This window comes from Apus apus, chromosome 1 (assembly GCF_020740795.1).
Source record: "Apus apus isolate bApuApu2 chromosome 1, bApuApu2.pri.cur, whole genome shotgun sequence".
Taxonomy (NCBI): domain Eukaryota; kingdom Metazoa; phylum Chordata; class Aves; order Apodiformes; family Apodidae; genus Apus; species Apus apus.
In genome coordinates, this window is record NC_067282.1 from 108680527 (window position 1) to 108703966 (window position 23440).

Here is a 23440-nt window from a genome sequence, read left to right on the forward strand (position 1 = left end):
CTGATCAGCTCTAGTATGCGCAGAACAATGCAGAACATCAACTTAGATTTTTCCTTTATTGTTTATATGTTGGATTTTTTTGTTCCATTTTTCTTATAGACCACTATAAGCTGCTTGTCTTCCTTAGGATGAAGTGTGCTGGTGTGATCTGCATGCGTGGAGAAAATCTAACTCTGAATTTTGCATTTTTATTGAAAATACGAAAAAAATCATTATGTTGTTGTCCTCTGGGAAATATGCTGCAGCATTTGAGTAGTGCATAGAATTACATGTAAGATTGCAAGTGTGTGTGTGGGAGGAATGGCATAGCTATGCTTTAGAAAAATGACTTAATTTGAGACTATTTTGTGTTGCTTTTTTTAAATATTTGAACTATCACGTTGCTATTTGCTTTTTACTGAGGATATTAGCTATAGAAACAGATTTTTACCCGTGGACTGTAATATGCATTTAACTATGTAGTTTCCCAATTTCCGTGCTGCTTTAACCCCTTGTGTATTTGCACTGGCCAATACATTTTTGTGTTGTAAAGAAAAATTGTATCTGCTGATACCTCTGTGTGGTTTCATGCCAAAAAGGGCATGAAATGTATTTACTTATTTTATTTAATGCAGGAAGACAAGTAGTCTTTTGATTTTCACTCAGAATTCAGAAGCTTCTTTAGATAGTGTAATGGTGAATTAAAAGCTGTCTGATGTTTGGGAGGACAAATATTTTAAGATTAAAAACGTTAGATTTACTAAAAATATTATAAGCAGAGATGTGAGAAGAAGGATGAAGTGACTTAAACCCCCACATTTTTAAAACATTTGTACAATAATAATTTCAGGCTGTTGACCACTTTGTTACCGTTGTAGAGCCTTGCAACTGACTTCTGTTTTTAATATATTTTTACAGAATAAGCACTTTAAAGGAAGATGTGGTACTTTGAATCCTAAAAGGTGTTCCCTAAATGCAGGTGTTTTAAAAATGTATTTTGGTGATTCCTATCACCTTATATTCTGACAGATTTATGATTTGAAGGGTAGTAGCTTGTATCTGGGTTTTTTTGGGCTTTTTTTGCATGTGTGTGTCTTATTTAATAAGAACTAAAAGAATAGCTGGAAAAAAGGGGAAAAAATCGGTGCGATCTCTATGTGAAAGCAGCTTGGTCACACAATCACAGGCAGGTTGAGATTGGAAGGGACCTCTGAAAGCCATGTGATCCAACCTCCTGCTCAGCAGGGCCAGCTAGAGCTGGTTGGCCAGGACTCTCTGTGATGCTGGTTTTTGGGATTTGTGATTTATTTATTTACTCATTTTGATTCTTAAAAGAACACTAGAGGTGCTCCTCTGGATTTGGTGCATTTACCCTCTACGATTTGTCTCTGCTTATGTTCACTTGCCACCTTTTCCTTTTTGAGGCCTTTTAAAGCTGTCTTATTTAGAAGTTAATTGCTCTCCTTTTGTTTGCAGAGTACTTAAATTATCTTTCACAGGTTAAGGGAAAGACCGTAGTATGCGTTTGCAGCTTACTGGTATGATTCTTCCATATTGTTCACATACGCAGAAATTTGTGTACTGTTTTGAAGAAATGTCTTCTGTGAGATTGCCACCTGCTTGAGCTTGTGCAATGGAAGCTCCCATGATTTTCAGATAAATATGTGTGCTTCAATCACCTGGGGAATGTTTGCTTCATTTCTGACTTTTTTCTCCCAATATATTGTTGTGTTATTCTGTTCACATCTCACATTTGCAAGTGCCGGCTGTCTGTCCTGGTTTTTTTCATTGATCTTGAAGTTGAGTCTGAGCCATATGTCTCAGTTGGTCTTCTAAAGAAGAGTATCTTTACACAGTTGTTCTGTCTCAGAATCTTAGTAATCTTTTAACCTCTTGGCCAATTTCAAACAAGATTGAGAGATAGTTGTTTCAAGTGGCTGTATATTTTATGAAAACAGGTGGTCCGTTGAAAGGCAAGTGACCATTAAATCTGTTAAACAGGAAAGACTGAAGTATGAGCTCAATTATTATTAAACATCAGAGAACTGGGGGAATGAGAGGAGGAGTTGCAAGTGCTCTAGTGGAAGAGTACAAAACACTAATACCTGTTTATTTGGTATCAAAAATCCAATTAGAAAGCAAAATCCTGTAAAGTCTGGCTTTACGCTTTCTCTTCAGTTTGTTCCTTCTTTTTGAGGTGATAACAGTTAGTAATTTTTTGTGTGTTGGCGACAACTAAGAAAAAAATTTGATGGTAATTTTTCTTTCTAGTAGATGTGATGTTTGCAGGAATAAGGGACTCACAATATGAAGCTCAAGAGCAGTTTGCATTTTCTCTCTGTCTTCAGTGACATTAAAGGGAGTGTGCTATCATGGACACTGGCAAGAAAACGATTGGATTGTCAGCTTTGTTCTCTTGCTGCTGCTTGTACTTTCGGGAATTTGAATTTTGTCATAAGGCCTTGCTTGTCATGAACACTCCCGGCATTGACTCTGTCGTGCACAGAACCTGTCAGCAGTCTTGCATAGTGTGGGAGTGGTGCTAATTCCATGAGGTGTGGCTACAAACACCCACTTAACATTTTAGTTTTGCATAGACAAAGAGTATCTTCAGCTTTGTTTTCCAGGATGTGTGCTGATGAATTAAGAAGAGAAGATTATTATCTGTTGATGGAGTCTAATAAAATACATTCCAGTTAAAATGGCAGCAGTCAGGATGTGGTCCTTGAAGAAGCAGGAGTAACGTGATAACTGCTCTCTGAAGTTGTAAAACCTGAGCAAACTTAGAGATGCTTCTGGGTGTGTATACTGCTGTAAAGTTCTCTAACCTGGAAAATTAGCAGTTTTTAAATTGTGTTGATGCTATTTATCTTTTTGTGTAGATTGCGAGAACCAAAATATCGTGAACTTAATTGTTACAGGAAATTCAGAGTTAAATGCACAAATAACTGAGGGAACTTTGCAGTGTAAGTTAAAGTGGGATAAATTGAAACAAAAATGGTTGAACTAATTCTAGTAGCTGATTAATGACAAAAGGGGAAGATGTGACTTTTTGCCTCTGATATCACTTATAAGCAGAGGAGGTTTTGTGTGTGCTGGGGAGTGGAAGTGGGTGTTGTTGCACCCCCACCCGTTTAGTTTTCTGTCAGGTTTATGAGCTGAGTTTGCTTTCCAGAGCAGCCCAGTGAGCCCCAGAAATGGCTCAGAGTAGGCAGCAAGAGCTCAACCTCAGAATGACAGGGAGGAAGAATGCAGTGCACTGTTGCCCTTTGGCTAGTGATAAGTTGTTAGATTGGTCCAGGCTCCCTTGTTCTTCACCCTACCTAAATCCAAGAAAGCTGAGCATGATTTTGAGAAATTCCTGGATTTTGAATAGTTTTTTATATAGATTTTTTAATTGAATATTCATATTCCTTAACTTTAACAGGATAGGATCCTGCTTGTCTTTATTTTTTACTTATTTACTTATTGAATATAGCTTGCATGTAAATAGCACTGCATCTGCAAATGTTCCAATGCTTAGTAAACAAGAATTGACTAAATTCAGTATATGTAATTTTATTTATTATGCTTCCTATTGCCTTAGTATTTTGCACTTTATAAATCTTGTCACCTAATTAATCCCTATAGTAAGAAACAGGGTGGGAGGAAGGGACTATGTTGTAACGGGAAAAGTGAAACACAAATATAAATAGTATCTCTGAAAATGTTCAGTTTCCTAGCAGTAACCTTTGAGTAAGTTGACGTATTTTTAAGGAGACTTAAATTTTTTTTAGGTCATACCTGGTACAGATCTACTGGAGCTTGTTTATGAAGTTAAGGAAGTTCTGCTTCCTTTCTGAAACCTTTGATATTCAAGAGTAGGTGTTTTATTGCTACCCTGAGATAAATTCTTTTGAAAGATTGAAGAGGGGAGAGGGAGAAAACCATGACAACCTTTTTAGCATTGCATATTCATTATATGACCACTGAGTTGCTTGGACTGAGGAATCACTTTGACAGTATTGCATAGTTATTCTTGTTCACTATCCTTTCTTTAAACTGAGAATATTTTGGGTGGAGAAATACTTTAAGTTGGTGGTTTAAGGAGTTTCTTAAGTTGATTGTTCAGCTGAAGAGAAACCAAAAAGGATGGGGGACACTTTTAATAAAAGCAATCTCAGGATTTATCTGGTCAGGAAGGGCTTGTTATATGTTATTAGAAATAACAATTTATTTTTATTTATTTATTTTTTCTTCCCCCCAGGTGATTCATGGCAGGGGACGTGGAAGGGTTTAGCTCCTCCATCCATGACACCAGTGTCTCTGCTGGATTCAGAGCACTGTATGAGGAGGGATTGCTTCTTGATGTCACACTTGTCATTGAAGACCACCAGTTTCAGGCCCATAAAGCACTGCTTGCCACCCAGAGTGATTACTTCAGGATTATGTTCACAGCTGATATGCGAGAACGAGATCAGAACAAAATCCATTTGAAAGGCCTGACAGCTACAGGCTTCAGTCATGTCCTTCAATTCATGTACTATGGAACTATTGAACTGAGTATGAACACTGTTCATGAAATCCTTCAGGCTGCCATGTATGTCCAGCTTATAGAGGTGGTAAAATTTTGCTGCTCATTTCTCTTAGCTAAAATCTGCTTAGAAAACTGTGCAGAAATTATGAGACTTCTGGATGATTTTGGTGTAAACATCGAAGGAGTCAGGGAAAAATTGGACTCCTTTCTGCTAGAGAATTTTGTGCCACTCATGTCCAGACCTGACTTCCTTTCATATCTGAGCTTTGAGAAGCTCATGTCTTACTTGGATAATGATCATCTGAGCAGGTTTCCAGAGATAGAGCTGTACGAAGCTGTTCAGGCCTGGCTGCGCCATGATAGAAGACGCTGGAGGCATACGGACACCATCATTCAGAACATCAGGTTTTGTTTGATGACACCATCCAGTGTTTTTGAGAAGGTTGGTGCATTTGAAAAGCAATAGACAGGATTCATCATTTAGCTAGGGCAGCATGCCATTAAATAGGTAAGATTCTCAAACCTATTAGGAGGAACAAAAAGGTAGCATTTCTTTTTTTCAATAAACTTGTAGAAGGCAAACATCTAAAAGTATTATAATCTGATTAGTAGACAATAGTATATATAGTGGCTGGAGAACAGGTAGGTTTACAATACATGTTTTTAAATAACTCCATATGGAAAGGACATTTTAAAAGAAGATCACTTGTATCAAGTTTTATTTCAATCAGTCTGTTTTCCAGAAGTTGCCTCTTGCTTTCCAGAGATTTTATAGCTGCATACATGTAGGATGTATGTCATGATAATTGTGATCAATATAATCAAAACATAGTGACTGTAGGTTTTATGTGGTTTTAAGTATGGGGTTTTTTTTACAAATGAAAACCAGTACCTGCTATTAAATCTTCAGGGGTTTTTTTGTTGTATCTTCAGTACTTTTGCTTTTGCACAGCAGTTGGAAGTAAGCCCTGATCCTGCAAAGTTACGCATACATTTGTTTCCACACAAGGCGTATCATACAATCAAAAGTTATTGATGGTGTGAAATGTAATGATTTACTTTAAATATCAGAGGAATCTTTGTAACAGGTGATCTAAAATTGAACTGGTCATTGTATGTATTACGAAGTTAAAAGAGAACTTGCTTTTTCTACTGTTCTGCTGTAGAATAGACAAAAAATATTTTCTAATTCCTGAGTATTTGTTAACAGTAGAGAATTACAAAACGTAGTAAGCAGCTCTCTTGCAGACTAGTAACAGTAAGGGTTTACTTAATGGTAAGGAATTACTTGATCTGTGCTGGTTTGTTTTAACAATGTTAATTTTGTGTGATAAGATAGAACTTCAATTTGTGTATTATTTACTTCTCAGTGAATTAATAAGATTTAAGACCCTGTGTTTTTGTTGGCTTATTAGAAATTAATTTCCAGTATATTCTACTTTAGTATCAAGTGAGTATACAGATAAGGTTATGTTGTTCTTTGTGGTTTTAAGGGCTATTTGATCATTTAAGCAGTAATGCTTACACTTACTTGTATTTTTAATTATAAAAGCTATTAATTACTTCAGAGACTAGTGAGTGTTTATATTTTGGGGTTTTTTGTGTGTGTGTGAATTGAGTAGAGGAAGTAATGATATGTAAAATATATTTATTTTTCCTATATTGGCCTATAGACATAAACAAAATTCATACCTAAACTTGTTCTAGAACAGTAGTGTAAGGTGTATATTGGGTTAAAGCATTTCCAACTGCTAAGAGCTGAGCTTTATGAGGTACCACACAATGTGTTGTTTTTAATAACACTTTTACCTTATTACTGCATCATTTAAGCCCTTCAGTAGGAAAACTGATAGGATTCAAAGAATGTTCTTAAGGTCAGCAGTAGAGTGAGACTTATGGAAGAGTCTGCTTCAGCTTTTTTTGGCTTTTTGGAATACAAGTTGAAGCATCAAGCTGTCTTCAGTTAAATTTCTGTAAGTACAAGTGAAAAGTGCGTCTTGGTCTTCAGCGTTCCATCTAGGTATAACTTCAGGAGCTGGTCTTGGTATCGGCGCTAAATCCTGCATGCAGTGCTTCTCATGTTTTATCTTGACAGCTACCAAATGGCCAGATAAGTACAACTTAAGGAGAAAAGTTGTTTTCAGCATCCCAGTGTATGTATAAAGGCTTTATCTGTGAAAACACTTTCCATTAATTTTATGTGGGGATAGAGAGAAGCCAGCGCAGATTCTGGAGTGGAAAAACTGAGAAGAGGAAAGCACAGCTAAATAAGTATGTAATTTGTTTCTGCAGCTAGGAATGTATTTGTGTTTTGCCCTGGCTAGAGAACATTGAGTAATCCAGCATGACAAGTGACAAAGGACAACTACAGTAGGAACTAACATAAAAATATAGACAGTACTTTTTTTTTGTTCTCTTTCTTTTTGTATATAAAAGAATGTATGTTAATTGTTCTAGAAGTAATCTGACGAGAACTCACTTCTGTGTGAAGTGAGTGAAGAAGGGAAAATACTGGTAAAACTGTTTGTTTTTTGGAGACCCGCAAGCAGAATTCACCCTTTTCCTGAAGCCAGTAAATGCTGAGTGCCTTCATGAGTGTACCAAATATGATCTGAGATTGGCTGTTATGGTTCAGCAAACTCTGTGTTTGCTATGTGCTGGCTGGCTCGTCATATGTACTGTTACGTAATCTTTCTAATAAGCATTTCTGAGATGCCTGTCATTGTAGTATATAAATAACTTAGAAAATTTAAGGTTGCATGTCATGCTAGGGATACTTTCAGCCTCTTAAGCCATTCTATTTCTTACATCCATTTTTGGAAGACATTTACAATCTGAGTGGGAAGGCTTGTTCTTTTTAAAAAGGAATTGATGAGTACCTCTAGATTTATACTTGGAGGTTGATGTGCATATGGAGTGAAGGTGCAGTCTGTTTAGTTACTCTAACCTGTCCTGGAAGAAATGCTTCTAAATTGTAAATAGATACTCCTTTTGTTTCTCAGTGCTTAAAATAGATGTAGATATATCAGTGAAAATGGAGAGATAAATTAAGTAAGGATTTGTGGAATTGGTAGAAAATACAGGCAAAGTGTATGAGGAGAAGCTGAAGATCTGCTATCCATGTTATACTTAACCTTTCTTGAAACATATCCATGGCTCCATAAGGCTTGAGGAAAGTTGGAGATAAAAGGTAGAGGGTATTTCTCCAAGATCATGGACTTAATCTCTGTTTTACTGTAGACTACCATGTCTCTTTATATGCTGTTTAAGCTCCATTTAGTTTGTGTACTACGCAGATTGAGGTGTTGTTTCAAAACCTCTGTCCTTAACATTGGAAGGTTTTTTTATGTCCAGTCTGTAGGACTATTGTGACTAGTCCATGCTGATTTATAAATAAACAGCTTAAATCAGAAACTTACTAATCATTAAGTACATCAGTTTCTGCTTTAGAGATAGGATGAGTAGAACATTATATTTGAGTATGTGCTTTGCTGTGCCTAGAAAATAGTAATTTTTGAGAAGATGACATTGTAATTTTGTAACTACACCTTCGATAAGTGTGGGAGGGTTTTGGTCTCATTTACCTCTATGTCTAGTAATTCATATGTGTCTACTTCTACAGCTGTATGCTGAAGCTTAGACTAAGAAGTGTCTAGTAGATGAGATTAGTGGTCCCCTCTTATCTTGAAAAGGTGCTGCACTTGGTATTGTGTATCCAAAGCTATTACTGACTTGGGTAGATTTGTTAGCAGTATTTGTTACGTGCTGAACATTACAATTCTGCCATATAGATTGTTGGCTCCACTGATTTGAGAAATTTGATTTTACTCGGATTCCAGATTGATCATTATAATTTCTCTTGCCAATTTCTAAAAAAGAGCAGCAAAATACTCAATTTGAGGGCATTGTCCTTACTGTACAGAGGCTGTGTCATCTTGTCTTTGTATGGTGAAGCTGAAAAACAGTAAGTGATTTGTAGCGTTTGCAGAACAGCCTTTCAAAGCCCTATACTGGTACTGAGAAGTTTTTGTACTGGTCATGGGGTGTAACTCGGTAATGACCCATGCTAGAAAAAGGGAAAATTAGGTACAGCTGCTTCTCCAATGTATGCTGATGTTTGATTGCAAAGTAATTTTGGTTCTGCTGTTTTAGAGACCCATGTGTGACTTTTTTTATTTTACTGAACTTTGGTTTGATGTAAGTGTGTTAACGTTTTGGTAATGATTGTGGACAGGCTTATAATTGTGCTAAAAAGATGGCCAGAGATAAGTAAATGTGAAAATAATAAGGAACCCTTCCTAGTTAGTAGGACTGGTGTATCTTTAGTTTTGATTCAGCTTAATCTCCAGTAAAACTTTTTTTTTCCAAGTTAATGAAAGAATATGGCATCTTTATCAGACGTCTAGAGACGTCTGATAAAGATACCATAATTATTAATTGAAAAGATATAGTGTAGTTTCTGTTTCTTGTAGGTGAGTTTGTGTCGCATCACTTACATATACAGAAATGGCAGTTTTAGAGAACTTAAGCACAGTTTTATAATGTTTGAAATAGTTTTCAGTTTATGTGGCTACAGATGATAGAGTCACATTATGAGCCATCCAGATTTTTCTGGTTTTTTTACTAGTTCTGCAGAAGGAACCAAGCTAATATCTACCCCATATCATAACATGTTAATATTTAGTTACCAGCTGTACAAATAATAGTTGTTTAATTTGGGCATTTCAGACAGAGCCTTTCTTTACGGTTTGAAAGCTTTTTCCTTAAAAGTCCAAGTAGCAAAAATACAGAGTAATAGTTGTAAATGGATGTATAGAAAAAGAAAACAAGAAAACACTGTATACTGAAGTCAGAGTTGTGTTGCAGAACAAGTACCTTGGATTTCATTGGTCTTCCTGCTGCTTGTTAATTTGTTTAATTGTTTTAAGCCGAGGGGTGGAAGCTGATGAACGTAACATGGGATAGATCTTGCCTTTTGTGGGGAGAACTTTTCAAATTAGAAACTAAGGGCTTACATTTTTTGCTTTACTTTTTCATAGAATATAGATGGGAACTTCTGAAACTTGCATAGCTGCTGCAACTAGAAAAGCATGCGTTGCAGTATAGCAGAAACATGCGTTTGACTCATTCAGAATGAAGGAGAGGGATTCCATTCAAGCTCCAGTTTACTGTGGCTGGAGGGATGGTGTTGATTTTGGTGAAGTTTTGGTATTGACTACTTAGGGGGCTGAGTAGAGAGGTGGATGTGTTTAATATTTTCTCCATCTTCTTTTTTTTGTATGGAATGACATATTTGATTTCGTTTATTCGGTTCCCTGTCTGTGTAGCTGAAAGTCTTGACTGTGAACTACTGTAATTGGTAGATAATGCAATGAGAACTCATTAGAGTTCTTCAGGGAGCCCTTACATTAGCACTATGTCCCAGCTGAACCTCTGTAAGAATGTTTTGTCCAGAAAACTGAAGAGAAAAAATTGGAAAGAATGTAAAAAATCATAAGAGCAAAACTTTAGCACTTGAAATTCCTTTTTTACAATAAGGCTGGGGCTGGTACGAAGTCCAGCTTAAACCTGAGGCCCTTTGGCAAGATAACAGAATAGTCTTTCTTTAAACTTTGAAAATGCTAGGAAGTATTTATATTTTTTTATCAATTCAGAGTTTATTATATACACTTAAGAATGCACATTTTGTTTTCCTTCAAGGTTCATCACAGTTAGCGTACATTTCCATCTGTTTTGCATGTTTTGCAGAAAGTTGGTCTCTCTAATGGAGTATGTTGGTAATCAGGTGCATGTTCCTTCTAGAACTTCTCCATTTGCATGTAACAGGAAAATCTGTCTGTCAGTAAGCACTTGGATGTTTGTTGATCAACTACTTCCTGCTACTTACAGGTAATGGCAGAAGCCTACTTTGGAACACTGAGGGACTTCCTTCAGTGTACTTTAAGCAGTTCCCTCAAAAGACTTGCTGAAAGCTATGTTCTTTAATCTACTGAAAATAAAATATATGCAGAATTTAGAGTTATGTTTTAATATCTAAACACCTAAATGTTAATGCTTCTCTTTTTTGATTATTCACAGAAGTAATTAGAACTATTCTTAAATTATTCAGAAGTGTAGGTGATTGGAGTGTTTTCCTTAATATGGGCTGAATAGAAGTTTCAGATAATGCTGGAAGATTTCACACAGTGCCTAAGCGTGAATGTGAATGTGGGCAAACTGACCTACATTTGCTTTGTCTTCAGTTGCATCAAGCAGGTGTGAGCAGTCTGTTCTTTCATATAGGCATATCCTAACATTAATCTTAGACCATCATTTGAGCCTCAGGAGAGGTACCATTCCTGGATGGTAGAAGTTGTGCTGGTGAAAGGTGGAAGGCTCAAAACACTGATTTCTTTTTGTTTGTTTGTTTTCCTCAACAGCAAAGTCCAGGAATCCTCTCACTGCCTTTTCTAACCCAAATTTAGGTAGTCTATCACTGTTTTATTTTGTGGGTGTTTTTTTCAGAATATTCTAGGAATTCCTAGTGCTTTTATATTTTTATGTTAATCTCTTCAAGGTTGTCCTTCTAGATAGCTTCCCCATGAACTTCAGTCTGAAATAATTGTTTGTAACAGATATTTGCATTTGCTTCTTGATGGCTTTCTGGTTTAAAGTAGGGATTGAGGCTTTACTTGATGTTAGTGCCTTTGTCAAGGTAAGTAGTAGTAACCTACTAATAGACTGATCCTCTAGTCTTGAAATTCTCTCTCTGGAATTAGAGATATTCCTTGTTTCCTTTTGCATGCTCTCATGGAGTGAGACTGAGGCCATGTGAAGTAGTAGAGTGGTGAGGATATATGAGACTTACTTTAATTCCAGTTTCTGGCTGCCATTTCAATTTCTAGATCTAAAGATGGAATTGTAAGTGTTGAGAGAGAAAGAAAAAACTTCTTACAGTTCTGCCAGGCTTTGCTGGCATGCTTCACATTGTAAGAATGTTGATCCTGTTGTCTTCCATAATCATCCAAGAAAGCTTGAAATTTCTACAGGTAGAACAGAAAATGTTTCTCTTTTTAATTCCATAATTGATAGCTGTTTTGGAATTCAAAATCACTTTCAAGGATAAAATATGCATCCCCAATTCTTAACTTACTGTTTTCTTGTTTTGAAAGTTAAAGCTTTATATATTTTATCATTTTTCTGTGCTGTAGTTCTTCCAGCCACCCCTCCCCCAGCATATTTTCTGTAATTTATGTTCAGTCTTTTCAGTCAGGCCAGGCATGTGGTTTATTAGAATAAGTGCTGTATGAGCAGATCTCCTGTGTTCGTATGATATATTCTTTTGCAGTAAGAAAATAGATCTGTTATTCCCTAGAAGAGCTGGGCTTACTGTGGATGTTTTATAAGCATTATACCGAAGTAAACCTTTTTCTCTGTCATCACCTCTGGTAAAAATGGTAGAAAGAAGTTGGATATTGCCCCAAGAAGAATATAATCAATGTACATGTCACCATGCTCTTTTTCTAAGCAAGGATAAGTTGAATTTGTCAAAATAACGTGGGGGAAAGAAAAAGTGGAAATAAAAACATCAAATCACTGTAACTCTTGAGCTATACAGTGCTTTATATTGGAAAGTTAGTATTCAGGGTTTCTTGAAAATGTAGTGTGTAAAATAATCTCAAAATCTGAGTGAATTATGTCCAACAATAGTTCAAAAGATTAAAAAAAAAAAAAAGTTTATCTGGCAGCAGAATGTCTAAATTACTGTACAAGGAAGATAAATTTGCAACAGAAAGCTAAAAAAAAAAAAATAGTATGTGTTTATGGAACAAGCAACTACTTTAGTCACAAGTTACAAAGAATATCGGATTACAAATTGCTTTTCATATACATGAAAACTCGCACCACCACCCCTTAGGCAAATGGTGGTACAGGCTTTTGTCCGTTGGGACAGGGAAAAGGGGGAGGTGGAGGAAGAGATACTGAAAAATAGTAGCTTTTGATGTTACCTTATGGTTGCTCTGAAATTTCAGTGGCCTGACATTTTTTCCAAGCATTGCTTCTCTTTTTGGAGCTGGTGGGAACTAAAGGCATTGGGAGTGTTTGAAAGTGGTCCAGTTTTATGTGGAAAAAAAAAAAAAATTGACTTAGGATCAAATATGGCAGATGATCTGTGGATTTGGCAGTATCTGGTGGGTTTTTATGTGTTTCAGAAGTGTAAGTCAGTTGGGTTATAGCATACTATTACAGGAAGAGTGAAGCCACTTTGAAAAACATATATGGTGACCTGAGGGCTGCCTGGAGCTAGATTTTTTAAAATGGTCAAAATGGGGTTGTGATTTGGTATTCTCTCAGGACCAGTCTCAGGAACTTAAATTGGCTTAGATAGTAGGAGGCGTCCTGGAAAGGTAAATTCTTACAACCTTACACTCCCCCTTTAATTTGAGATGGCACCAAGAAGGAGCACTTTGCTATGCTGTGGAAGTTCAAACACTACTCCAAACAAATGCCCGACAAAAGGATTTTTTGTTGAGATGCTTTCCTCTTGTGTTCAAGGTGTTTGTTAACATGTGAAAACTCATGGAGGGGAAACCATAAGGTAACATCATGACAAGTGGTTAGTGTGATCGTGTGTTCTTCAGAACATGTGGAGTTGGGGTACTTACCCTTCCCACTCCATGCCAGTTAAACTGCCCTGTGAGCAGAGCCTGGCATTTGGGAATATCTGCTTGGACTTGGTTGTGAGAGTTCATCAGAAATTATACTAGGGTAGACCTTGGTAAACACAGAATGGGTGTGTAGAATGGTTTTCAAAACCAGGGTGCATTTTTAATTTAGATGCTTCATGTATTGAGCAGAAGATGAACAGAAGTTTTTCTGGGGAGAAGGAATAATGTTTTTTAGATTTGGTCATTTCAGCTGTGCCTAATTTGGACTTAAATTCTACATGTGAGTATTCTGCTGAAAATGTTAGTCACTGCTGTTAATCGCTAAATCGCCTTTTGGGTTTTGGATAGCAGTACATTAACTTAACCTTCCATGCACAAATGCGATTGCTGTCAAGATTGAATGAAACTAAGTAAAATAATCTTCTAATGACACATAGTAATTTAGGTTTTCTGGATTGCTTCTCTTGGTCAGAATTTTAATATCTTTTAAATGTATTCATAGGTAAAAACATCAGAGTTTTATCGATACTCCCGGCAGCTGCGACAGGAGGTTGACCAAGCCATGAATTACTTTCATAGCGTTCACCAACAGCCTTTGATGGAAATGAAATCGAACAAAATTCGTTCTGCCAAACCCCAGACTGCAGTATTTAGAGGAATGATAGGACACAGTATGGTAAACAGTAAAATTCTTCTCTTGCACAAACCAAGAGTCTGGTGGGAACTAGAGGGTCCTCAAGTACCTTTACGACCAGACTGTCTTGCCATTGTGAATAACTTTGTGTTCCTATTAGGTGGGGAAGAACTGGGGCCAGATGGTGAGTTTCATGCTTCATCCAAAGTGTTTAGGTATGACCCAAGACAGAACACTTGGTTACGAATGGCAGACATGTCTGTTCCACGTTCTGAGTTTGCGGTTGGAGTTATTGGGAGGTATGTTTATGCAGTGGCTGGGAGAACCAGGGATGAAACGTTTTACTCAACTGAACGGTATGATATTACTGAAGATAAATGGGAATTTGTGGATCCCTATCCAGTCAATAAATATGGACATGAAGGGACCGTGCTTGGTAACAAGTTGTATATCACTGGTGGAATTACATCATCATCAACTTCTAAGCAAGTGTGTGTGTTTGATCCCAGTAAAGAAGGGACAGTAGAGCAGCGAACAAGGAGAACTCAAGTGGTCACTAACTGTTGGGAGAACAAATGCAAAATGAATTATGCAAGATGCTTTCACAAAATGATTTCTTATAATGGTAAGCTTTATGTCTTTGGTGGTGTCTGTGTGATCCTAAGGGCCTCCTTTGAATCTCAAGGATGTCCTTCTACAGAGGTTTATGACCCAGATACTGACCAATGGACTATACTGGCTTCTATGCCAATTGGTAGGAGTGGTCATGGTGTAGCTGTTCTGGACAAACAGATAATGGTTCTTGGAGGCCTTTGTTACAATGGTCATTACAGTGATTCGATTCTCACCTTTGATCCAGAGGAAAACAAATGGAAAGAAGATGAATATCCAAGGATGCCGTGCAAGCTGGATGGCTTACAAGTCTGCAGCTTACACTTTCCTGAATATGTTTTGGAGCATGTTAGGCGTTGCAGCTAAAACAGAATGAACAACTCAATGAAATACAAAAAGCTATACCTAATTTGTCAAAAAATACAAACCAGTTGAATTCCTTTAGAGACGTTACCTTGTGTATAAAAACTGCTAAATGCTTAAGAGAAACAGGTTGTACAGGGAGAGTACTTACCAAGTTTATTAGAAAAGCCAATGGTTGCTCTGATATTGTAAAAGCTTTGGGTTTTTTAACAAACCTAATTGTAAGTAGGGAAAGAAAAATATATTTTTGAGTGTGGTTATTTTTTGGTAACATTTTATGTCCATAATACTTTCTTCTCTCTCTTTTTTTGTTTTGTTTTGTTGTTTTTTTTGGTTTTTGTTTTTTTTTTTTTAATGGCTGTGAGACCACTATGCTTTTGAAATCTGTTGAGTTTAACAGAATATTTGTGGAAGGAAGAAAGACTTTATTTTCATTTTTTACTGTGCATCAAAATAAAGCTCATCATCTGTACTAGGGTACAAACAGGTTTGAAAGAACAAAACTAAACCGTTTCTGTATTTGATGTTGTCTTTCGGATGCTTTTCCCATTAATTGCCAAATATTCTCAAATCTGCTGGGTGTTTTTGTTTTCCCTTATATACGTTGAAGAATAATCTTAAACCCTTTGCATGACCTTTTTCCTGGTTTTGTATAGTAGTCCCCGTAAGTCTATCAAAATGCAAATTACACATTTTCTACGAAATTGAAAATGAACCATTTTTATATTCAAAACACTATTTCTATACTACCTTCTATTGTCTGCATTGTGTTTGTTGGTGAGTAAAAAATACACACACATACGCGTACACTGTAAAAACTATAAGTACATATTTTTATGTGCAGTTACAATATTATATTTTAATTAGTGCGCAGATTCAGCCATATCTGTTGAATTTAAGGTATAGTACTATCATCAGCTAAATAATTTGAAGTTAAGTAACTGGAGGCCTCATTTGGTATCAAAGCATCTTCAGTATATACTGATTGATTCAGTAACTTTATATTGATGCTACATAATAAACTGTTGATAATTTGTTATTTTATAAATTATTTTTTGAAAAGCAAACACATCTTACTTGAGTTTCTTTTATGTTTCGATGTGCTGCCTGGTCTTCTTTTTTATGAAAATGTCTGTAAGCAAATGCTCAGCACCACTTTGACCCACAGTTATTTTTTGAACTAGGTAAACTCCAGTTTATTCTCAGTAATTTGCTTGTTCTTGTACTTCGATACAAGTATTTTGTTTGTACTCGTATTGAAGTGGTATCAATTTTTTTATTATTATTTTTGTTATTGACTGCTAGGAACTACTGTGTTTTGAAAATGTGGAGTTAGGTGGTTGGATGGTTAGTACCATGGATGTTTCTTTATCAAAAAAACCTACACAGCTATAGCTACTGACCTCAGAGTGCCTGAATTGACAGGTGTGGTCCAAGAGGACTTTGAGTATCTCTGTTGTGTTAACTTGCAGATATGACTACTGACAGTATATTGGTAATAATTATCTGCTAAGACATAATTATTTAATAGTAATTACATTCTGATTATATTTAACAATGTGAAATCAGTCACTTCTAGCATCTAAAGGAGAGATTTGGAAATGTTCACAGTTCAGATGTGTAGGGGCAAAATGCTGAAACATGCACCTGCATATTTTGTAAAATCTTATGCTGCTGTGTTTCACTTTAAGCAATAGACTTTACTTCATATGCAGCAATGCAAGACCACTTCATTCAGCATCTTCCAGTCAGAAATCACTGTAGAAATGGAATGTACAGTACTCAGGGAGCTCAAAAGAATGCACTTACAAAGGGACCAAAATCCCCCTAAATTTCCTATGTTAGAAGTAATACCTACTTGCCTAAACTAAATTTGAAATAATTGATAGAAGTCCAAGCATGTAAAACTCCTCATACTTGCATTTTTATATTTTTCAGTAATTATGTTCTGCATTGAGATGTGAGGATTTGGAGCTATATGGCAAATGGGCAGACAGGATTATTTTATTTGGGGGGGGGGTTAAGTTGGTTTTTTGTTGTTTTTTGTTTGTTTGTTTGTTTTACTTATAAATGATTTATTAGTAGAGTATTTTTCTTTCCAGATATTTTAACAGAAAAGAGATAATGTATGCCATCATAGTGGTAGTGGTAAGTTACACCAGTAGCGGCTGGAGTGATTCAGCCTTCTGATGCAGACTAGTTTGCAGTTAAATTTAAGTATTTTTAAATTAAAATTCAGTTTACTGAATTAGAAATCTAATTTACTTTATTTGTAGCTTAACTTAAAGCCAGTGTGGCTTACACTACAACCTCAGTTTCACTGTGAGGCTTGTGGGTACATTACCCTGTATGTGTGCAGAGATAAACTGCAGTAGGCGTTGGCTGTGTGCAAGTAAAAAGGTTCTGCTGTACATATTCATGGGATATTGGGACACAAGAAAAAATGATTTTTTAAAATGGCTTTATTCTTCTTGTCACCAGCTCATTAATAAGTTTACGGGACAGCAAAAACTAATCCTGCTTGAGTAGGCTTTCTTGGGCATGTTATGTATAGTATGGAATACTTCACTTTTATCTAGGGTCAGTCTGGAGAATGGACATAATTCTGGATATCTGGTCTTCCATGATTCAGGTATAATAGAGAGACATGCCCAAGACTTTATTAAAATAATGGTAAGGGTGGGGGTGTCTCAATCTGTGTTTTTGAATCTGCATTTATATGCACCTTCTGAAGTTCTGTGCTAAGCAACTTGACACTGAAGTCATTGGTGAGTATTGAGACTTGAAACGTGAAGAACCAGATGATGTTAGGTGCTGTGCTTTTAAGTTCATCTTTAGACACCCAGTTCTGAAAGGTCTTGTTCAGGTTTGTAATAGTAATTATTATCAAATACTAACTTGAACTGTTGGTTTCCACTTCCATGAAGTTGTGTCTCCAGTGAATCTGGTTTTAACCTTTCCAGCATTAGGAATTACTGGAATTTTTCTTGGGTTTAGAACATGTGCGGGTATTTGTTAATTTACATTTCTACCATGCTTTTATTGTTTCAAACATGAATTAGGAAGTTACATTATCTTTTCCATTGCAGTGGAACTTTTGAGGCAGTAATTTTTGTTACCGTATGTATCAGAGGGTTTTACTTTTTTTTAATGGAAAGTTTCTGTTTGTGTTTGCCTTTAGTATTACGCTCCAGATATTTAGTGTTTAAATAAAGACAAAACTAAACTGGCTAATAAGAATTGCCTCTTCCTATCAAATTTTGAGCATTATGATCCAATTAATATGAGTTTAAAAAAACATTTAAATTCATCTCATTTGTCAAAAAAAAGGTAAGTTACAATTTTTTATTAGTAAATTTTGGGAGTTTTCTCCTTCTTCTATTCCCACCCCAACCACAGTGGAATATCAACAAATGTGATTGCACCCACAAACCTAGCATTTAATGCACGACCTGCTTTTGAACAGCAAGTGTACTTGCTTTTTCTTTAAAAAGGTGGACGTAGTGAGTTACAGCCTAGGGGGTTTTTCCACAGTTATAGCAAAAATGTATCAGCTTCATGTCATAATGTGGGAACTGGCTCCAAGAGGAAATGTTGTTTTGTGATGAGCCAGAATGGGCAAAAAGCATCGTGCTCCTTAAAGGGCTTGGAAGCTGCCAGTTCCCATTCCACATGCTGCTGTATCTGGTTTTAGTGGACAGATAATTATTTTTTTTAAAGTACTGAATAAGGAAAAAAAAAGGTCATTTTCCCCCACAACGTGTTGGTAATAGCTCTGTAATGGGAGCTATTAGGTGGCAAAAACCCCTTTGCATTTTTTTCCCCATTGATGCAGCTGGAGGAAGGCAGTACTGGATCTGCAAAAGGCTCTGCTGTTCCAGAAAGCACTGCTAGCAACAGGGGCTGGTGGCAGCACAGGAGCTACCTGAAAGCTGCTTTTTTGTTACTTTATTTTGAAAAGTGTGAATGCCCTACTTTCTGCAGAACCATAGCAGCCCTGTTATCACTAGCTCTAAGGATCTGTCACTTTAATATTTTTTTGGTTTCTGAGATTTGCAGCCATTTTTTTCTTGAGGACCTCCTGCCTTACAAACCCAAGTGCTGTGTTTTTTTCATGCTGATAACATGATAACTACCTGGATCAGGGAGGAAGCTTCACTTGACACTCAGGAAGCAAAGGATGAAACTCAGCAGGTACAACTTGCAACTTGTTTGAAAAGAGAAATATTGTTTAACTCATTTTGTCCATTATTTTGCAAAAAGAGGGTAAGCTTTATGGGGAGATCCTAATCGCTCCTTAAAAATTAACTTCAAGCTGTGTTCGCATTTATGTGATAGTCGTTTTAGAAACAGCTGGATTTGGAGAGGTATTTTGCCTTTTTGGTACATCTTACCTTACAAAAAAACAACAAGAAACAAAAGACAACAAAGGTAGTGAATTGGGCCCCTGATTCTTATAATACTTTATATATGTAATTCACAGAAGTGGACAGTCCAGTATAAAGAAAACGCAAAACTGTAAGGTACTTAACATTTGCACTTTTGAAGTGTTTATAGGTTTGGGGGCATTTAAAAAAACATCCATCCTTCTCTCATTCTGTTCATAAAAATCTACCTGCTGAAGTTACTTGAATAAGCGTGGTCCATCCATCACGTGTGGCAGGGCTCACTGAAGGAAACTGGAAAAGAACATAACTGGAAAGCACGTGTAATCTATTTAAAGCTTGCCGGTGTCCTGTAGTTAACATTCTGAGATGTTAATGTTTGTAAAACAATCTGAAGCTGCTTTAAATAAATACTTATGGCTAGTTTTGCATCTGTATTCTATTTTTGGAAGTTGGTGAGTAACTTTTAACTTTCTATTCATGTGGGTAAACTTCATGAAACAGTTGTATGTGGCAGGTGGCAGAAAAAATTACTTGTTTTGAGCACAGTTTTCCTGGATTTCTCTACTGATTTTTTTTAATCACTTCCCAGATTTCAATTAATATTTATATTGTATTTTTTAAATAGCTTTCAAAGATCAATTTCAAATGCCTTTGGATTAATTTTATTTGTTAGCTAGGGGAAAACCACTTCTGTTTGCAGATGTTAGTTTTTATTTATGACTCTGTTAGAAAACCTGATTGTAAGTCTAGAAAACACAGTGTTACGTAGGACTGTAAAATTAGCTGTACTTATGGGGCTCTTATTACCTCAGTGGGACCCACCTAACTTTTATGTCAGTTATGGGAACAGGTAAAGGGAGGAGTGAGCTATGTTTTTAAATATTTTCCCTATATATTGTTATTTTTGTAGCTCTTTTAAAAATAAATTAATATATGCTGGGTATTGCAGTTCCTACTATAGTATCCCACTTGGTTCCAGTGTACAGTATCAGACTGTTTTATTGAAAATAATGTATTTGATAAATATTTGATAATTTAACAGGAAAAGTTATTTTCAAACTGCTGTGTTTGTGTCTAGCAACTGGAAATACTTTTCCTATAGAAAATTAAAATTATATACATATATATATATATGAACTCATACGTACATTTGTATTAACTGTCTAATTATTACCCCAGGGCTGCTATAAACTTCTCTGAATAATTTAAGAATTGCCTCTTTTTAACTATTTTAAAGCCTTTTTTCTTGTCTTTTTTTTTTTTGGCAGAAAATAACTTTCCCTAGCTATGGATACAGTATGCTCAGACTTGCATATGCGCTGTTTTGGTTTTTAAACTGAAAAAATATATTAAATGTTGTATAAAGAAAAGTGTAAATAAAATATTTTTAATCTTTAAACACTCTTGTGGAAACTTTGTAATGTACACTTTGCAAGTGCAATGGATGTGGATTACTTTCTGCAGGACTTCAGAGTTTACTCAGTTAAGCAACTCTTCGAAAATTCTGTTCCTGTAATTCATAATGTTGTGTTCAAATTATTCCCGCAAGAAAAGTTGGATGTCCTTATCAAGCATCAAGCTCATATCTTTATCCGTGTTTTACAGTCTTCCTGATTTTAGTTGCTCTGATGTATTCATGTGTCTACATTTCAAGCTTGAAGTAGTTTTTGGAGTTGACTTTGTTACATTTGTAACTTGGTGTCAAGACGTAAATTAAAACTGTAAGGCTGAAAGCTGAAGCCAGCCTTTGGTGTTAGGGCCCAGGAGAAGAGACTGTTCCCTGCTGTCACATACAGGGGATTGAGGGCTCTGAGACAATATGTGTTCATCACACACCAGAACCTCCTAGTGCCGGAAGTCTGAGTCACACTGCTTAACGTTTCCCATATCAGGAAGGGGGGAACTCATTTCAGGATTAAAGTGTTAGAACAACACTCGATGTTAAGGGGATTAGGGTGTGTCATGTATAACAGGAGGTTATGATCTTATTTTCTCAACCAGTCTGATGAAAGCCTTCCTTCTCAGTCTGTGGCCACACTTTTCCTTTTCTTGCCAGTATTTTTTGGTAACTCTCTTGCTGTCAGATCAAAGTCCCTGGTTTACAAAGCTGCTATCAAGAATGTTTGAAAATAACTGGTTTGGTTTTTTTTAATACTGAGTTCTAAAATAGAATTTTAATTTTATTTTAATACTGCAAATTACTTAAAACTTAATTTGCATTAAGAAACGTTTTTTAACCCCTACCTCTTTGGTAACCTTACTTCATCCTACACTAGGTAATACTGTTTAATGGGAGTATGCTGTGAATGAGTTTGTGCTGGTCCCGGTGGGATGCGTCATGGGAGGAAGTGCCTCTTGTGATGTGTCCCCATTTTTTGGTTCAAAAGGACACCAAAAGTGTTAAGAGTGGAAGAGAAGATGACAGCAATCTTTTCACACTGTAAATATTATTTACTGTTATTTTTGTTCACCTCTTTAATTTCCCTTCTCTGTGAGCCATGTTGTTTTTTTGGCAATACTTCTGCAATGCTGCACTGACCAACTTGACTTACTTGTAACCACCTCTGTAGTTGATTAGGAACCTCAAATAATGATTCCATTATTCCACTAAGGGAGAGCTCTCTCATTTTAACATAGTTGCTCATACCATATTCTTTGCTTTTTTTGCATATGTGACAATTTTTGCCAGTAGTTCAGTTACCTATGTTCACTTGTTTGTGCAATTTGAAATCAATGTTAGTTTGGCAAAGTGTTTTTTTCAGGTAGTTCCTTCCAGATCCTTTGATATAGGTTATCCACCCTTGTTGACTTGAAATTCTCCATTTCAACAGATGTTCCCCCATTTGTTACGGATTGGGGTTTCAGGGTTTTGGTTTTGTGTTTTTTAATTTTCGGATTCCACTAGCTTCATAATATGGAAAGGAAAAGCGTTGCTTTGGGTGTTGCGCAGGTTCTTTATTAGTTCTGGACCTCTGAGTTCATAAAACACCCATTGACATGTGATCCCCCACCCAGCCCTTAGCCTATCAAGTCTTACTGATGTTTCAGTGTCATCTTTTAATCTGAGTGCCTTCTTGTCCAAGGCAACTTTCTTGGCATGTGCAGAATTTTTGTCCTTTCAAGGGAGTGGGTAGGGAATGTGTGCAAAGACAGCTTTCATTTCTTGTTTTCATTACTTGTTTCCACTTTTACATTTGATGCTTAAGTTGCACTGGCAGGTGCTTTGGGAAATGTTTACAGGTAAAAATAAACCTCATCATCATTTCTTTTTAAGTATCCAGTGAGTCTTCAGTCATCTATCCATTGGAATTAATGCCAGCATTAAGCATCAAATGCTGAGCACCAAGCCTTCTAGTTTGATGCTATGTAGCACTTGAGGAACTACAAAAAAACTCTTTTTGCCATCTACATATCTGTCAAATGTGTCTCCAGGTCATGTCACCATTGGAAGCAGTTCTTCTGTATTATGGATAAATGTTGCTCAATAAGTGGTGCGGGGAAAAAAAATAATAAATTATTTTCTAGTAAGATAGATGGCTTTTCTGGTTAACCCTTTTATTACACTATTTAATTTTGCCAGACAGGTACATGTCTGGCCTGAACTGGCAGCCTCCTTTCCCACACCCATTTCAGTTATGTCCTCAGACATGTTCTAAGTGTTGGTTTGATTACTGTTTTTTGTCATGTGGCTTATCTCTTTAAGTTTGCATTACACCAACCATGTAATTCCTTTTCTATGTGAGAATCTTTATCTCCCATGGTGAATTGTGCATGGTATGGGTATCTCTATACGTATTTGAGGATTACTGATGAGGCTTTCTGACTTTACCATCCCTTCTTTGTCAGAAGAATTGCATAATGCTAACTGAAACCAAGTATTTCCCCTGTATTTGAATTCCGTAGATTCAAGGCAGAAATTCTAAGGTGGTCAGTGTACTCCTCTTGTGTTTACCTTCGCAGATTGCCAAAGTCATACAAAATGCATGGGATTGCTTGTGATGGTGACACTGGTGTCAATGCAAGGCATGACCTAAGCACTTTTCCCTGTGTCAGTGTAGCGGTGGCCCTTCATTTTCACTCCTAGAAAGCAAGAAGCTGCTCTGATGTCTTCTTGCATCTCTAGAAAAATTGGGTCGACTGGTTTATTCCCAGGATGGAGTTCCAGTGATTTGGGTATCCTCAGTTGGCTGAGGGATGTTCCATGGGATTTGTCTTGGGTAACACATTTTCACTTCTTTCTCTGGCTCCTACAGGTAGTTCTGCAAGGATTTTTAAATTTTTTTTAATTATTGTTTTTTCA

The 23440-nt window shown here is 36.4% G+C and overlaps 1 protein-coding gene across 10 annotated transcripts in view; it reads left to right on the forward strand.

The window, feature by feature from the left end:
- Positions 1-23440, forward strand: part of KLHL15 (kelch like family member 15) — a 38228-nt gene that overhangs the window by 8645 nt on the left and 6143 nt on the right. For 8 of the 10 annotated variants that reach the window (XM_051608648.1, XM_051608623.1, XM_051608614.1 and 5 more), the window contains 2 exons: positions 4226-4937; positions 13646-20539. The exons of 1 other annotated variant lie outside the window; for it this stretch is intronic. In XM_051608648.1, the coding sequence (XP_051464608.1) occupies positions 4233-4937; positions 13646-14755 (1815 nt within the window). In that variant the 5' untranslated portion in view covers positions 4226-4232 and the 3' untranslated portion in view covers positions 14756-20539. Of the gene's footprint in view, positions 1-2470; positions 2779-4225; positions 4938-13645; positions 20540-23440 lie in introns of those variants that run through there. One more of the 10 variants, XM_051608658.1, reaches the window with a different exon arrangement.